Genomic DNA, 18,613 nt, shown 5'->3' with positions numbered 1-18,613 from the left:
GAGATAAATGACTATATACGGTTAATGATGAGTCATGATCATGTTAGTAAGTGAGACTCTTCAATATGATAGGTAAATTGGCTCGCTCTAATTCTATGTTAAATCACCACTAATGAGCATTATGGTAAGTTAATCTATATCAATTCTTGAAAACTCGTGGGATAACGATAACGCGATACTTCCAACAAAAATTGATGTTTGAAAAGTTGACGAGCAAGAACGAAAATATGTCTCGAAAAACACTTTATTTTCCTTTCTATAGGTGTGTTCCCTACTTACTCACCATACTTTTGCTTAGTTTACTATCCTTCGAAAAAAATTTAACGGGAGTTTTCTTATTATGAAATCCTACATTAGTTGGGAGAGCGATAAAACTATGATGTCTCACATTGGTTGGAGAGGAGAACAAACCACTATTTATAAGGGTGTAGAAACCTTTCGCTAGCAGACGCGTTTTAAAGTCTTGAGGGGAAGCCCGAAAGGTAAAGCCCTAAGAGGACAATATTTGCTAGCGGTGGATCTGGGCCGTTACAAATTGTATCAGAGCCAGACATCGAACGATGTGCCAGCCTTCTCGTTGTTCTCCGAATGGGGGTAGACACGAGGCGGTGTGCCAGTAAGGACGTTGGGCCCCAAAGGGGGGTGGATTTGGAGGCGGTCCCACATTGATTGGAGGAAGGAAAGAGTGCCAGCGAGGACGCTGGCCCCGAAGGGGGGTGGATTGTGATGTCTCACATTGGTTGGAGAGGAGAACAAACCACCATTTATAAGGGTGTGGAAAACCTTCCCCTAGCGTTTTAAAGACTTGAGAGGAAACCCAAAGAGGAAAATATCTGCTAGCGGTGGATCTGGGCCGTTACAAATAGGGAAAGTCTCGAAAGTCGAGTCGTGACAAAAACATTCTTTATAAAGTATGAAAATTTCTCTCTAGTATACAGTTTTTAAAACTTTGACAGAAACCTCTCGAACGAAACAAAAGTAAGTACTACTTTTGGAAGAAAGGAATAGATGTGGGGAATTTTTAAAACCACTTTTGATTATTTAATATATTTCCCCAAAAGTTTTGAGATGCTTTCTAAAATAGGTCAAAATAATACTTTTTAAATCAAATTACTTTACCATGAAGTTAAAGTCTACTCTTTTAAATCACAAAAATATAGAACTTAATCACATACAAAGACAGAACTTTAACCTTTTAAAACTTTTGGGAATCAATTGTAATTTAAAAGTAATAGGAGGGCTAGAATAAAATTGCTCAAATCTATCCATTAAAATTCTTTTTTTAATTATTATCTTAAACAAAATAATAATAATAATAATAATAATAATAATAATAATAATACGTGTTTATCCTCTTCATAATCCCTATATATATGTATGTATGGTACAAATTAGTTAATATTGTAGTAAAAGAAAAAAAAAGAAGAAGAAATTTCCGTATCGGAGAAGACAATCACCGGCGGAAACCAAAGGCAATGTTTCTAAGAAGAGTCGCCGTCGGTGCTACGAAACTCAATGTTGCTCCGGCGAATGGGCGGTTCCTCCTCCGTCACATGGTTGTTTTTTCTCTCTCCTCGCCGCCAGTTCGTAATTTCTATGATTTTTCTTTCTTGATGTCTAAATTTTCCATCGGTTTTCTATGGTCGCAGTCTTCTCGGTACGGGTCCACGGCGGAGGAAAGGGAGGCTCGAGCAACTGTGAGCATTCCATTTCTATTATTATTATTATTATTATTATTATTAAATACATTTATTTAATCCCAAAATTATTAATATTAATTTATTCAATTATGACTCGTAAAAATATTTATATTTTTTTAGTTAAAAATATTTTGAAATTTTGTTTATATTTTGTTTGTAATATAATTTCATTTATTTCTTGAAAAAAGTATATTATTTAAGCGGAAAATTGTGAAAACGAACCCATGATGGGGGACATGCAGCACTCTTTGATGTCACTATCAAGTTATTTAAAAGTTATTTTATTTTATTTTTATTTTTATGTTTTCTATTTTTTAAAAAACAGAAATTATTGATTTTTTATTTTTTGAAAATAGAATGTAACTATTAGATGTTTAAATCAATTCTTTATTTGATGTATTAATTATTAGAAATAATTATATTTTTATTTTTAAAAAGACATTTATTTAGATATGTTTAGCGTATCAAAATTTTATATAAACAAATAATATTTCGATTTTAATTTTTATAATTACGTATTAATTATTTATAGATAATTAATTAGGATTAGTTTATTTATTTTTATTAAGTCAAATTATTAAAACAATTTTATCCACTCGGATTTAATTTTCTTCCTTAATAAATATATTATGAATCATATGTCATAATTTTAGCGTATTTTTAATTTATTTAGCGATCTATCTTAACAACTATCTTCAAATAAATGAATATAATAAATTATTATACACTTTTAATGGTAAATAATTAGTATAACAAAAATTAATTATATATGTTATATTTCTTTTATATTAAGAAAACATTTTTTTTTCATAGTTTCATGTTAGCTAAAGATTATACAGATACAATAAGTTACATGTTAAAATTAACGCATAAAATAGCGTTATCATATGTTAATTTAGAATAAATAAAGATATTAAGCGCGAAATAAATGAATGCCCGTCAAAATATATTTTTAACCATAAAAGAATTAAGTTGTTAGACGAACACGAGTCTCCACAATGGTATGATATTGTCCACTTTGAGCGTAAGCTCTTATGGCTTTTCTTTGGGCTTCCCCAAAAGGCCTCATACCATTGTGGAGAGTCGTGTTCGTTCGTCTAACATGGTATCAGAGTAGCTCTAAATTTAGTCGTGTCAATAGATTGGTAAATTCTCAAATGTCGAACAAATGACTCCAAAAGAAGAAGGAGTCAAGCCTCCTCGAAGACAGTAAAAAATGACTAGGACTCCAAAGAAGTCGAGCCTCGATTGAGGGGAGACGTGCTTTGTTCGAGGGGAGGTGTTGGATGATGAAAGTCCCACCTCGGCTAATTTAAGGAATGATCATGGGTTTATAAACAAAGAATACTCTTTCCATTGTTACGAGGCCTTTCGGGGAAGCCCAAAGAAAATCCATGAGAGCTTAGGCTCAAAGTGGACAATATCATACCATTGTAGAGACTCGTGATTCGTAGTAAATACATGATTGATCAATTAATTTTGGTTTCAGTGGGTTAAGCAGCTGAACGACCCCATGGAGGTCGTTGCTCCGGAAGTGGTAGATATCATTGAGCGCGAGAAAGCTCGTCAATTCAAGGTTTTTTATTTGAAATGCTTGATTGAATTGATTTGAGCTTAGTTTCGTGGTTAATTCTTGTGCAATTCATTTATAAATGTGAAGGGTCTTGAAGTTATAGCGTCAGAGAATTTCTGCTCAAGAGCAGTGATGGAAGCAATTGGTTCGATTATGACCAATTCATCTAGTGATGGATATCCCGGTGCCAGATACAGTGGAGGAACTGAGTCTGTCAATCATTCTATCTCAATTCCACGCTACAATTTCCTTCATTCTATTCCTGTTTTAATTAATGATAAACCCCAAATGGATTTAGGTACTTGGACATCATTGAAAACTGGTGCATGGAACGTGCTCTACAAGTTTTTCGTTTGGACCCTGCAAAATGGGGAGGTATCGTTATCATCATCATCATTATCTTCTTCTTCGTTTTAGTACTACAATCGGGAGCAAGCTTAACAAGTATTGTTGTGTGATGTCCCACATTGGTTGGGGAGGAGAACAAACCACCATTTATAAGGGTGTGGAAACCTTCTCCTAGCAGACGTGTTTTAAAGCCTTGAGGGGAAGTCCAAAGAGGACAATATCTGCTAGCGGTAGATCTGGGTTGTTACAAATGGTATCAGAGCCAGACATCGGACGATGTGTCAACCTTCTCGCTGTTTCCCGAATGGGGGTAGACACGAGGCGGTGTGCCAGTAAGGACGCTGGGCCCCAAAGGAGGGTGGATTTGGGGGCGGTCCCACATCGATTGGAGGAAGGAAAGAGTGCCAGCGAGGATGCTGGGCCCCGAAGGGGATGGATTGTGATGTCCCACATCGGTTGGGGAGGAGAACAAACCACCCTTTATAAGGGTGTGGAAACCTTCCCCTAGTAGACGTGTTTTAAAGCCTTGAGGGGAAGCCCAAAGAGGGCAATATCTGCTAGCGGTGGATCTGGGTCGTTACATGTTGTCGAATGGTTATGATCAAATTTTGTTTCAAATTCTGTCTATTGACGTATATTTCTTTTCTCGAGTTTCTTGTGATTCAGCTGGTATATTTGCGAACATTTTCAGAACTAGTATGAAGTTGACTAACTGAGCATGCTCTATTGTTTTTAGTTAATGTGCAGACTCTCACTGGATCCATAGCTAACTTTCAGACATATACTGGATTATTGAAACCTCATGAGAGGATAATGTCTCTTGATTTACCACATGGTGGACACCTTTCTCATGGTTATCAGGTGCTTAATTTTCAAATCTAATAGGTATTAGTTTTTGGTTAAAGCACAAATTTGATTTTATCCCAATGATTTTGACCGTATAGTTCTTGTGATGTCCCACATCGTTCGAGGAGGAGAACGAAATATCTTTATAAGGGTGTGGAAACCTCTCCCTAGCAGACGCGTAATGGGGAAGCCTGTAAGGGAAACTCAAAAACCTTGAGGGGAAGCCTGGAAGGGAAAGCCCAAAGAGGACAGTATTTGGATGAGCACGAGTTTCGTTGTGTAACTCTAAAAAACGTGTTTTAAAAATCTTGAGGGGAAGCCCGAAAGAGGACGATATCTACTAGTGGTGGACTGGGTTGTTACATTTCTTCTTTCAGAACATGAATTTGTTAGCGACTGCTAACAGTGGAGACTATTTATGAAGTTGTATCAAACCATATGGATGAAATTCTATATTTCTAGCTCTCTCTCCAAACCGAAAGGGTTAACATTATAATTTAATCACTAGTTGCTTTGGGTGATTTCATGTGGTGTCCCTCATTGATCGGAGAGGAGAACAAACCACCATTTATAAGGGTGTGGAAACCTTCCCCTAGTAGACGCGTTTTAAAGCCTTGAGGGGAAGCCCGAAAGGGAAAACCCAAAGAGGACAATATCTGCTAGCGGTGGATCTGGGCCGTTACAAATGGTATCAGAGTCAGACACCGGACGATATGCCAGCCTTCTCGCTGTTCCTCGAAGGGGGTAGACACGAGGCGGTGTGCCAGTAAGGACGTTGGGCCCCAAAGGGGGTGGATTTGGGGGCGATCCCACATCGATTGGAGGAAGGAAAGAGTGCCAGCGAGGACGCTGGGCCCCGAAGGGGGGTGGATTGTGATGTCCCACATTGGTTGGGGAGGAGAACAAACCACCATTTATAAGGGTTTCCGGTGTGGAAACCTTTCCCTAGGAAACGCGTTTTAAAGCCTTGAGAGGAAGCCCGAAAGGACAAGCCCAAAGAGGACAATATCTACTAGAGGTGGATCTTTTAAAACGTGTGTATTTATATATGTTTCTTTGAACTTTTGCAGACGGCTACCAAGAAAGTTTCTGCTGTTTCATTATTCTTCGAGACAATGCATTATAGGTTGGATGAGAAAACTGGTTACATTGACTATGATGGGGTCAGTAAATGCTTCTGTACTATTTGAACGAATTGTATATTGATATTCCGTTGTTTTTCTTGAAACTGCAATCCAAATAATCAAAACTCATACGCAGATGGAGAGAAGTGCATCTTTGTTCCGACCAAAACTCATTGTTGCTGGTGCAAGTGCCTATGCTCGTCTGTTTGATTATGCACGAATTCGAAAGGTTTCTTCTTCCTTTACATGCCTATAGATTACAATTTAGAATATCGATTAGAAATCACGACTCTTCACAATGGTATGATATTGTCCACTTTGAGTATAAGCTCTCATGGCTTTGCTTCGGACTTCCCCAAAAGGCCTCATACCAATGGAGATAGTATCCTCACTTATATACCCATGATCTTCCACGAAATTAACCAATGTGGGACTCACTCCTAATAATCCTCAACAATATCTCCATCTGGGTTTTACTTTTAAACTTGTAACAGAACATTTGGTTGAATGTTGTGATAGATCTGTGACGAACATAAGGCAATCATGATGGCAGACATGGCACATCTTGCTGGTTTAGTTGCAGCAGACGTTATTCCATCTCCTTTTGAGTATGCTGATATTGTGACAACAACCACAAATAAATCCTTACGTGGACCACGAGGAGCTCTGATTTTCTACCGAAAGGGCGTTAAAGAGATCAACAAAAAAGGAGAGGAAGTAAGTGAGATCTTAAAAGAGAATGTTACTACTGTTAAGAATCACGAGTCTCCACAGTGGTATGATATTGTCCACTTTGAGCATAAGCTCTCATGGCTTTGCTTCGGGCTTCTCCAAAAGGCCCCATACCAATGGAGATAGTATTCCTCACTTATAAACCCATGATCTTCCATTAAATTAACCAACGTGGGACTCACTCCCAATAATCCTCAACAACTACTGCGTCTTTCGTGATTCTTAGGATGTAAATATAAGTTCCAAGGGAAAGTTCTTTGTTGTCTAATATTTTCATTACAATCTACGACAGGTGCTCTATGACTATGAAGACAAAATCAATAACGCTGTCTTTCCTGGTGTTCAAGGTGCCTCACACAACCAAAAACTAGCTGGCCTGGCGATTTCACTAAAACAGGTCAACACTTTCTTAGTTGTCTAATATTTTAGTGGCTAGTTTGTATCCTATTTAAAGCTTATGAATATCAATGACAACATACTTTCGATCCCAATTCTATTTCTGTTTCTCATTCTTAACGGTTATCTTTGCTAGATTTAGCTATCGTTTTCATTCGCTTTATTTCTCTTCTTTATCATGTTGCAATAGGCAATGACTCCGGAATACAAAGCCTACCAACAGCAGGTTCTCAGGAATTCTTCAAAACTTGCTCAGTGTTTGATTGAGAAGGGGTATGAGCTTGTATCTGGTGGAACTGATAATCATTTAGTCCTTATAGATTTGAAAAATAAGGTAAAGGGTGACTTCCTGTTAATTCTCGTCTAGATATTTTTGTTTATGTAGTGATGACAAATTAAAGATCCATTTGAAATGATTTTTCAAGTGATCAAAAATCATTCTGAAGCTAACAATCATCCCGAGTTATTTTCAAGGTCTTGCTTGAGGATTTATCGAACGTTTTTTAAAGTTCAATAACCAAATAAACACAATTTAAAGTTTAGGAACTAAACTTGTAATTTGACGTATTTTCAATAAATGTTGTCATTGACTTGATTTGGCAGGGTATTGATGGGTCAAGAGTCGAGAAGGTTTTGGAATGGGTTCGTATTGCAGCTAACAAGAACACAGTTCCAGGGGACGTATCTGCCGTGATTCCGGGTGGCATCCGTTTGGGTATGGCCTTGTTTTTGAAATTTTTTTGAAATTTTCTGATTGTTGGTCTTATTCGAGGGCTCTAACGGCCTTAAGAGAGGCTCTATAGTGTACTTTGTTCGAGGGAAGGATCGTTGAGGATTGTTGGGATGGACTCCCACGTTGGCTAATATAGGGAATGATCATGGGTTTATAAGCAAGGAATAGTATCCCTGTTGGTACGAGGCTTTTTGGGAAAGCCCAAAACAAAACCATGAGAACTTATACTTAAAGTGGACAATATCATACCATTGTGGAGATCCGTGATTCCTAACAAGTCTAATATCTAAATTTGTGTATATAGGAACTCCTGCTTTGACTTCAAGAGGCTTACTCGAAGCGGATTTTGCTCAAGTAGCTGAATTTTTTGATGAAGGTGTGAAGTTGGCCTTGAAAATTAAGGCCGCTGAACCTAAAGGTTGGTTCTCTAACATAATATCGAACAACTATCTTTTAGAATCCTTTGATATACTCAATCTCGGTTTTCAAATATTATGAACACAGGCGCTAAGTTTAAGGATTTCGAGACAACCATGAAATTAAATAAAGAATTCCAATTTGAAATCTCAAAGCTCCGACACGAGGTTGAGGAGTTTGCCATGCAGTTTCCAACTATAGGTTGTGATAAAGAGACAATGAAATATTGAGACGGAATAACGGAGTCGGGTTAGAACATCTCTCCCTAACTCGTTGAACGTTACAAACCCATTTTATAAGTACTTGAAAAGTCATTTTTAAATTGCTTCACAACACCATTAGATACTCAAAGTATTCCATTTGATGACCATCTGATTTTTAGTTTTGGGCATGTGTTTGCAGATATCTTCATTGTTAAGGTGGCTGGCTCCGACCCTCGAGCAAATATCCTTTCAAAATGATGCCCACCGGCCCCATAGATCTGTACGTTTCCACTGAATAAATGTTCATTACGAGCCGTCTTTTTACGCTGTTGATCTTAAAAACATTGTATAACCAAAATAATATTTGAGATAGAATTATTTTCTATGATTATATATTAATAAAGAAAATGGAAGTAGATTCTGATACCAGCCCACCGATCCTGTTGACCCTATCACGTGGCACACATGCAATATTCAACGTGCAGACGGGATTAATTATTGTAATTTTCTCTCTATTCTTAAAGGTGCAGACTTTCTCTCTCTCTTCATCTATCTCATTGTGCTCATCTTCATCATTCTTATCTCACGGTGTTCATCTTCTCCGTTGATGTCCTCATCTCGGACGTCGATCTAGCTCGTTGGTCACCTCTTTATTTCTCTGTCAGACTCTCTTCTCTGCTCCCATTTCTCCACTCGACTTTGTCGACATCGTGCGGATTGTCTCTCCACTCAGCTTTATGTTCTATTTCCATCGAACTTCTATGCTCTGTGTTTCTCGTCGAACTTTTTCGGTTGGCTGTAGTTTTTTCTCCGCTTCTTGTAATCCAAACTCAACCCAAAAAATAGAAGGTTGGGTTGGGTTGGGTTGGTTACCAATCCAACCATCTTGAGAGTTGGTTGAAAAAAAAATCCCTCAACCACAGACATGGACCATGTACACCCTAATTATAAATAACTATTTTTACCCCTAAACTAATTTCATTATTTAATTAATTAGAAAATATATTTGTGAAAAAAATTAAAATTAGAAGGATATTTTTTTAAGTAAAAACTTTTCAAAATTTAAAGAAATAATTGAAACTTAATTAAAGTTAGTCCCCTGTAATTTAACAAAAAAAAAAAAAAAAAAAAAAAAAATATATATATATATATATATATATATATATATAATTCATGGGTTAAATTACAAAATTAATTTCTCTAAACTTTTAAGTTTTATAAGAAATATTTAATAATTTCTTAAACTTCAAATTTATTTGAAAAAGATAAAAAGAAAAGAAAAGAATGGAAAGTTGGGAGTGAAAGTACGGTGACGGTAAAGCGAAGAAACAAAGACGTTTTTCCCTCCACAATTCATGGGTTCCCGCCATTATTATGTAATTCCTTCTCCTTCTTCCTTCCATGGCTTCCTTGCCTTCTGTTACCCTCACTGCTGCTCTCAACCTCGATTCCGGCTTAAGAAAGCGACATTCTACCAGCTTTTCCTCAACGATAAGGTACTCTTTTTGCTTGCTTTCGGGGGAGTCATGATTTTTTCTTTTTTGAAAATCCTCGAATTGATTTTACGGACTTCTGTTCTTGGTTTGCGAGATCGATCAGTTGAGTTGGAGTGTGAAACTGTGGATTCTGAGTGTTGGATACTTAATTTGTTCGTAACTAAGCGTATGGAATGTGAATTTAGCCTGCTTCGTTTTCTTGATCTGTCGATTTGTTGATTCTATGATATAGTATAGATGCTAGCGTGTCGTATTAGTCGCTAATCCAACTGAATGTTGATGCGGAGCCGAAGATTGTAAACTTGCGTGAAGCTCTGTCTCTGTTGAAAGAAGGTACGACGGCCAAAACTTCTTACTATATTCCTTTGTTGCAATGATGCATAGCCATAGACAGCTATTTAGTTGCAGAAAAGGAAATTATCCATGGACATATCGTTAAAACTGGGACATATGAAGACCTATTTGTAATGACGTGTTTTTGTTAATGTGAAATGTGAAATGTGAAATGTGGAGTCATGGAACATGCTCGCTAGGTGTTTGATAATTTTCCTAGAAGAAATGCGGTTGCATGGACTACTCTAGTGACTGGTTATGTTCAGAATTCGCAGCCTCTGCCTGCCCTTAAAGTATTCATCGAAATGTTGCAGACTGGGGCTTATCCTACAAATTTTACACTCCGAATAGTGTTGAATTCTTGTTCTTCCTTGCAATCTATCGAATCTATCGAATTGAGGAAGTAAGTTCTGTTAGGGATATTGTCCACTTTGGACATAAATTCTCGTGGTTTTACTTTTGATTTCCCCAAGAAGTCTCATACTAGTGGAGATGTATTTCTTACTTATAAATCCATATTAGTCGATGTGAGACTTCCCACCCACAATCCTCAACAATCCTCCCCTCGGACAAAATATACCATAGAGCCTCCTTGAGGCCTATGAAGCCCTCAAATAGCCTCTTAATTGAGGCTCGACTCCTTTCTCTGGAGTTCTTGGACAAAGTACTCCCTTTATTCGACACTTTAGTTACTTTTTTACTACACCTTCAAGGCTCACAACTTCTTTGTTGGATATTTGAGGATGTTATTGGCATGACTAAGTTAAGGACATGACTTTGATATCATGTTAGGAACCATGACTCTCCACAGTGATATGATATTGTCCTCTCTGAGCATAAACTCTTAAAATGGTCTCATACCAATGGAGATGTATTCCTTACTCATAAACCCATGTTCATCCCCTTAATTAGTCGAGGTGGGACTTCCTTCCGAACAATTCTAAACAAGTCCATGCATACATCATCAAATATCACATAGATTTGGTACTAGTATTGGCAACTCTCTTTCTAGCTTCTATTCTAAATTCGGGTGCTTGGAATTTGCTGTAAGGGCCTTCCAGAAAATTAAGGAAAAGAACGTCATTTCATGGACTTCAGGTCAAGCAGTTTGGAGTCCAAGTTTTTTTTGTCGAGATGCTCTCAGAAGGTGTAGAACCGAATGAATATACTCTCACAAGTGCTCATAGCACTTGTTGCCTGAAGCTAACATTTGATTAGTTAGATGAACACGTCTCTCTGCAATGGTATAATATTTCCCACTTTGAGCATAAGTTCTCGTGGCTTTGCTTTGACTTCCTCAAAAGGCCTCATCCCAATGGAGAGAGTATTCCTTGATTATAAATTAGCCGACGTGGGACTTTCATCCAACATCACTTACTAAGCATTGAGTTTGATTATGGTTCGAGCATACCTATAAAAAAATTCTATGCATTTATATCTGAAATGTGGATCGCATATTGAAGCTCAGAAACTGTTCGAAGGTATGGAAACCCTCATTTTGATTACATGGAATGCGATGATTGCAGGGCATGCAAAACTGATGGATGTTGCTGCAGATGATCTTGCAGCTCATAAGAGTGGATCCATAGCACTTAATATGCTCCAGAAATTATATCGCTCGGGTATGAAACCTCTCTCTTCACTTTCTCCAGTGTTTGAAGTGTTTATTGTAGACTAGTAACCTTAGAACAAGGGGTACAAATTCATGCTCTGATCATTAAGAGTGGTGTTTCGGGAGATGTTCTTGTGGGAACTGCATTGGTTAGTATGTATAGCAAATGTGGAAGTATTGATGAGGCAAGTAAAACTTACTCGGAGATGCCTTCTAGAACTTTGATATAATGGACTTTGATGATTACGGAATAACCAAGGCCACGTTCGGTGAAGGAAAATTTGGGGCTTAATGGATTTGTGATCTAAGATGTTGCAGAAGAAACCCAAATGAAATACGGATCCCTGTCCAAGTCCACTTTGTTTTGGTTTGGGTTCTCTAAAATGCCTCGTACTAATTGAGATGTATTCCTCTACGGGTAAACCTATGATCATTTCCTAAATTAGCCAACGTGTGATTCACTCCCAACGATCCTCAACAATTCTAACTCAAGTTATCATGAAAAGGACATAGAGGAAATAATAAAAAAGATCTGAAAAATGTGCAAGAAGCTCTCGAGGAAGAAGAAGACGTGAGCCATGAGGCGCACGAGGTGCGAGTGCCCAAAGTTGGGGCGCATGAATCAGCGTGTTGGGGGCACATGGGAACTTGAGCTTGAGCTTGTTATGATATGAGATATGTATGAGTATTCTTAGTCTATTAATCCCTACAAAACTTCTAGACGTCTTGTGTGTTAAGTTAGGAACCATGAGTATTCTTGATCTTCGTGCTATTTTAGGCTGCCAAAGATTTTAGTATATAGGTCGTATTTGATCGAGAATGAGTTTTAGATACGAATCCAAAATTTGTAGTAAGCATAATCAGAGCCAACAAATAAAGTTTAAGGTTAGCTAGGATACATTAACACTGATAAAAAGACCCTAGTAAATGAGCCTAAAAGACAACGTAATGGTTGGACCGAGGACCGATCCAAACCAAAAACCTATAAATAATCAATTACAAATAAAACTTATAATATACCTGAAAGATAATTAATAGAAATTATTATAAACAAGTTAGCTACTGATTAAATTAATTACTTACCAAATTATTTTTATTTTTCTTTCTTAATAGACGAGACATAATGTGATCAAGATAATGGCGTGGACGAGTTGGAGATTTCAGAAATCCTATCTAAACCCAAGTAAGTCTTCTTGTATTTACTTTTGCTTTGTTCTGGAAACATAGTGCCAAAAAGAGGTTAAATTTTTTCCTTTGCCACCAATATTCTTTATCATCGTCTTCTACCATTAAAACAAAATGTCACAATCATAAAACTCTTTTTCTAGAAAAAAACATTTGACAAACGTAGAACATGAACAGAATATTTAAAAGCTTCAGAATCAAATAAATTTAGGACAAATAAAATTTCTCAAACCTATCTATTAATATTCTTTTTTTTTTTTTTTTTTTTGACCTCTTTGACTTCAAATGAAGTGTTGTTAACACACATACATACATATATATATATATATATATATATAATATAATATACATATATGTACACACGCGTAAGCCAGAAAACTAAGAAGGAAGCAATAATTTGGGTTGAAATTTACATTAGACTTCTCGACCATGAGCTTGAGTCGGACCCTGTTAGGAATAACGACCCTCCACAATGGTATGATATTATCCACTTTAAGCATAAGTTCTCATGATTTTGTTTTGAATTTTCCAAAAGATCTATGAAGATGTATTCCTTACCTATAAACCCATGATCATTCCCTAAATTAGATAATGTGAGACTCCCTTCCAACAATCCTCAACATATCCTCGAAACAACTAAAAAGAACTTTAAATGTAAATACATGAATCAAACATTAAAACTTTAAATTTATTTATTTATATATTTATCATTTTCAAATTTATTCCAAATTTACCTTTCAATATTTTGACCAATTTAAAATATAAAACCGTTATGAAACTTTATTAGAGAATTTTATTAAAAATTAGCAACTGACTCTCGAATATTAAAATATATTTTAATCAAATTTCTATCTTTTAATTAAAATAATATTAAATCCATTAATTTTTATATATTGTTTTTAATGACAAAAGTATTGAATTTAACGAAATGTTCTAAATTTTTGGGAATCAAAGGTAATTTAAAAAAGGAATTGGAGGACTAGAAAAAAAAATCTCAAATCTATCCATTAAAAATGCTTTCTAATATCTCCCATAATCCCTATATATATATGGAATGAATTAGTTAACATTATAGTAAAAGAAAAAAAAAACAGTTTATATTTTTTAAAACATTTTTCATATCGGTGGAGGCAATCGCCGGCGGAAACCAATGGCAATGTTTCTAAGAAAAGTCGCCGTCGGCGTTACGAAACCCAACGTTTCTCCGGTGAATGGGCGGTTCCTCCTCCGTCACATGGTGGTTTTCTCTCTCCTCGCCGCTAATTCATAATATCTATGATTTTTCTGTTTTGATGCCCAAATTTTCCGTCGGTTTTCTTTGTCCGCAGTCGTCTGTTTGCAGGTCCACGGCGGAGGAAAGGGAAGCTCGAGCTACGGTGAGCACTCCATTTCTATGATTTTCTTTTTTTAAAAAAAAGAAAATTATATTTATTTTATGTCAAAATTGTTGATATTAATTTAATTAATTATAAATATCATAGATAAATATTTTCAATTTTTCAATGTGTGTTTTTCTTTTTTATTTGATAAAAATCAAAATTTAAAATTAAACTAAAAAGAAAAAAAATATTATGTCTATATTTTTTCATATGCATAAATAATTTAACATTCCCATTTGAGGAGACTTTCATCCAACAACACCTCCCCTCGAACAAAGTAAGACTCTTATTTATCTGAGGCTTTGACTCTTCTTTTGGAGTCCTTTGTTCCACATTTGAGAATTCTATTGATATGACTCAGTTTAGGGCATGGCTCTAATATCAAATTAGAGGAACACGATTCTCTATAATAGGATGGACAATATCAAGTTAATCAAGTTAGAAGAATACGATTCTCCATAATAGTATGATATTGTCAGGCATAAGCTCTCGTGGGTTTGATTTAGAATTTTTTTTTTCTTCCACTTTTGCAGTGGATTAAGCAGCTGAACTCCCCCATGGAGGTCATTGCTCCCGATGTGGCAGACATCATTGAGCTTGAGAAAGCTCGTCAATTCCAGGTTTTTTTTTTCTTTTTTTGTTTTATTTTTTAATCGAAATGGTCGGTTGAATTGAGTTGAGTTTAGCTTCAAGTCGTTTTTTAATTTGAAGGGTCTTGAGCTTATACCTTCCGAGAATTTCTGCCCAAGAGCAGTAATGGAAGCAGTTGGTTCGATATTGACCAATTCATATAGTGAAGGATATCCGGGTGCCAGATACTATGGAGGAACTGAGTCTGTCAATCAATCTATTTCAATTGTACACTACAATTTCCTTTGTTCGATTCCTGTTTGAATTAATTACAAACCCAAAATGGATTTAGGTACGCTGATATCATCGAGAACTTGTGCAAGAAACGTGTGTTTGAAGCTTTCCGTTTGGACCCTGCAAAATGGGGAGGTATCATAATTGTTCATATCTTATTATTATGATCTTTTCTTAGTAGTGAGCTTAATGGGTATCTTTATGTCCTAAGTTATGTTAGGAAACACGGATCTCCACAAATGGTATGATATTGAACACTTTGAGCATGAGCTCTCGTGGCTTTGCTTTGGGCTTCCCCAAAATATCTCATACCAATGGAGATAGTATTCCTCAACTTATAAACTCATGATCTTCCACTAAATTAACCAACGTGGGACTCACTCTCAATAATCCTCAACAAGTTATGCTAGAATTTCCCCGAGTTTCTTGTGATTCAGCTGCACATTTGCAAATAGTTTCAGAATTTTCTCAATATGAAGTTGATTAACTGAACATGTTCTTTTGTTTGTAGTTAACGTGCAGACTTTCACTGGATCTATAGCTAACTTTCTGACATACAGTGCATTATTAAAACCTCACGAGAGGATAATGTCTCTTGATTTACCACATGGTGGACACCTTTCGCACGGTTATCAGGTAGGTCCTTAATTTTTAAATGTAGTACATGTTAGTTTTTGGTTTAGTTACAAATTTGTTCGGGAAAAGTAGGCAAAGTTTAAACTGAGTTACTATGATCTTAAAAATTATGAACGTTTCCTTTTAGATTTTCTTCGTAAGAAACCGAACTATCATCGAGAACATGAGCTTGTAAGTGATTTCATATTTGTATATGTTTCTTCGAACTTTTGCAGACTGCTACCAAGAAAGTTTCTCTTGTTTCAATGTTCTTCGAGACAATGCCATATAGGTTGGATGAGAGAACTGGTTACATTGACTATGATGGGGTTAGCAAATGCTTCTGTACCGTTTGAATGAATTGTATACTGATATCCTATTGATTTTTCTTGAAACTGCAATCCAAATAATCAAAACTTATATGCAGATGGAGAGAAGTGCATCTTTGTTTCGACCAAAACTCATTGTTGCTGGTGCAACTGCCTACGCTCGTCTCTATGATTATGCACGAATTCGAAAGGTTTCTTTTTCATTTGCTTGGCTATAAATTACATTTTGGAATATCTCCACGAGGGTGTTACTTTTACATTTGTAGCATAACATTTGATTTCGTCGTGACAGATCTGTGACAAATATAAGGCAATCATGATGGCTGATATGGCACACCTTGCTGGTTTAGTTGCAGCAGACGTTATTCCATCTCCTTTTGAATATGCTGATATTGTGACAACGACCACAAATAAGTCCTTAGGTGGACCACGAGGGGCTTTGATTTTCTATCGAAAGGGCGTTAAAGAGATCAACAAAAAAGGAGAGGAAGTAAGTGAGACGTAAAAATGTAGCCAAAAAAACAATTTGAGCATAAGCTCTCGTGGCCTTGCTTTTGGCTTCCCAAAAGCCCACATAAATCCATGTTCTTCTACTAAATTAATTAAGGTGGGATTTACTCCTAATAATCCTCAACAATCCTCCCCTCGAACAAAGTAGTACATTATAAGCCTCCCCTTAATCGAGGCTCGACTCCTTTCTCTAGGGCTCTCAGACAAAGTACACCCTTTGTTCGACACTTTAGTCATTTTTTACTACACCTTCAAGGCTTACAATTCTTTGTTTAACGAGGATTCTATTGACATAGCTAAGTTCAGGACATGACTTTGATATCATGTTAGAAATCACGACTCTCCACAATTGTATGATATTGTCCACTTGAGTATAAGCTCTCGTGACTTTGCTTTGGGCTTCCCCAAAAGACCTCCTACCAGTGGAGATAGTATTCCTCACTTATAAACCCATGATCTTTCACTAAATTAACCAATGTGAGACTCATTTCACTAAATTAACCAATGTGAGACTCACTTCCAATAATTCTCAACAAGGTGCTCTACGACTATGAAGACAAAATCAATGGCGCAGTCTTCCCTGGTTTTCAAGGTTCCCCACACAACCATAAAATTGCTGGTCTGGCGATTGCTTTAAAGCAGGTTGTTTATTTAATTCAAAACATCCTCGGTAACAGAATTAAATTGTTTTCATTCATGTTATTTCTGTTCTTTACCATATTACAATAGGCCACAACTCCGGAATACAAAGCCTACCAACAACAGGTTCTCAATAATTCTTCAAGATTTGCTCAGGTATACAGACTAGTGCATGTTTTTCTCACTGCTTTGAATTCTTTGCTTAAATCAGTGTAGTTTACTGTGTCAAATTCATTGTTTATGCAGTGTTTGATTGAGAAGGGCTATGAACTTGTATCTGGTGGAACTGATAATCATTTACTCCTCGTGAATTTGAAAAATAAGGTAAAGGGTGACTTCTGGTTCTTCGTTATAACTATTATACTTCTCATCCACGTATTTTTCCTTATGTAGTGATGGAGATTACAATTTTATTGACGGTTTAACTAATAGTAAAAATCTATTTGGAATAACTTTTCAAAGCGTTAGAAAGTCAGTCTAATAAAGCATTTAAAACTTTAAAAATTTAACCGATGCTTTTAGATTAAAAAAAATTGACGAATGAGTCAAGCATCTCTTATTTATTACTGAAAATTCAATAACTTATTGATTACAAAACTAAAAGTTGAAGGACGGATTAGATACTTTTTAAAATTCATGACTTTGAAAAACAAAATTGGAACTTCAAAGGATTTATCATACAAGTTTAAAGACCAAAGAGACACAAATTTAAAAGTTTGGGGACTAAATTTGTAATTTAATCTATTTTCAACCTAATACAGGGTATTGATGGCTCGAGAGTGGAAAAGGTTTTGGATTGGGTGCATATTGCAGCTAACAAGAACACAGTTCCAGGGGATGTGTCTGCCGTTTCTCCGAGTGGCATTCGTATGGGTATGACTTTCGAGTTCATGATATAAAATAATATGTCATGTAATAACATATCAAATACTGAATAAGAGTATAGACTATGGTAATACTATAAATTTTGTGTATAATAGGAACCCCTGCTCTTACTTCCCGAGGCTTCCTCGAAGCAGATTTCGTGAAAGTAGCTGAATTCTTTGATGAAGCTACGAAACTAGCCTTGAAGATTAAGGCTGCTGAACCTAAAGGTCAGATTCTCGATCGTAACAAGTATCAAATCTGCATTAAAATATACTGAACTCTCACATCTCACATTATTGTCCATTTGTTGGCTCGCTATCTTTTAGAATCTTTTGACATACTCAATCGTGAATGCAGATGCTAAGTTAAAGGATTTTGAGGCAACCGTGCAATCAAATAAAGAATTCCAATCTGAAATTTCAAAGCTCCGACGTGAGGTTGAGGAGTTTTCCAAGCAATTTCCAACGGTAGGTTTTGAGAAAGAGACCATGAAATATAGAGACTGAAGAACAGAGTTTTATAGGCACCTGAGTCGGGTTAGACAGTCTGCTAATAAATGGCAGCGGTTCGTTAAAACCCAGTACTTGAAAAGTCATTTTAAATTTGTGTTAGTTGCTCAACCGTTTATATGCATAAATAAATGTCTTTTGTGAACCGTCTTTTTTGACTTTACACTCTTGATCTTAAAAATTTAACATAACCAAAATCTCGA

At 36.2% G+C, this 18,613-nt stretch overlaps 2 protein-coding genes across 4 annotated transcripts; both read left to right on the top strand.

Moving 5' to 3' along the window:
* Window positions 1-868: 868 nt before the first annotated feature.
* Window positions 869-18,559, top strand: LOC111454159 (serine hydroxymethyltransferase 2, mitochondrial-like). Of its 3 annotated transcripts, none has more exons than XM_023095501.1 (15): window positions 869-1,556; window positions 1,650-1,697; window positions 14,611-14,697; window positions 14,789-14,910; window positions 15,000-15,076; window positions 15,453-15,577; window positions 15,793-15,885; window positions 15,984-16,076; window positions 16,178-16,375; window positions 16,933-17,037; window positions 17,125-17,190; window positions 17,281-17,358; window positions 17,796-17,907; window positions 18,015-18,128; window positions 18,259-18,559. In XM_023095501.1, exons 1-15 carry the CDS (start codon window positions 1,374-1,376, stop codon window positions 18,405-18,407), a joined length of 1,650 nt encoding a protein of 549 aa, XP_022951269.1. In that variant the 5' UTR covers window positions 869-1,373; the 3' UTR covers window positions 18,408-18,559. The 3 variants fall into 3 exon arrangements, with proteins under 3 accessions (XP_022951269.1, XP_022951270.1, XP_022951271.1); XM_023095502.1 differs by lacking the exons at window positions 14,611-14,697; window positions 14,789-14,910; window positions 15,000-15,076; ... (8 more) ...; window positions 18,015-18,128; window positions 18,259-18,559 and adding exons at window positions 3,190-3,276; window positions 3,361-3,482; window positions 3,572-3,648; ... (8 more) ...; window positions 7,957-8,118; window positions 8,272-8,322 and having other exon boundaries at window positions 1,391-1,556; XM_023095503.1 differs by lacking the exons at window positions 869-1,556; window positions 1,650-1,697 and adding exons at window positions 13,577-13,935; window positions 14,027-14,074.
* On the top strand, window positions 9,428-11,630 carry LOC111454220. The gene is made up of 3 exons (XM_023095606.1): window positions 9,428-9,568; window positions 9,862-9,901; window positions 11,428-11,630. Exons 1-3 carry the CDS (start codon window positions 9,428-9,430, stop codon window positions 11,577-11,579), a joined length of 333 nt encoding a protein of 110 aa, XP_022951374.1. The 3' UTR covers window positions 11,580-11,630.
* Window positions 18,560-18,613: the final 54 nt, after the last annotated feature.

This window comes from Cucurbita moschata, unplaced genomic scaffold, assembly GCF_002738365.1.
Source record: "Cucurbita moschata cultivar Rifu unplaced genomic scaffold, Cmos_1.0 Cmo_Scf00016, whole genome shotgun sequence".
NCBI classification, from domain to species: domain Eukaryota; kingdom Viridiplantae; phylum Streptophyta; class Magnoliopsida; order Cucurbitales; family Cucurbitaceae; genus Cucurbita; species Cucurbita moschata.
This window is presented reverse-complemented; position numbering and strand designations above follow the sequence as displayed.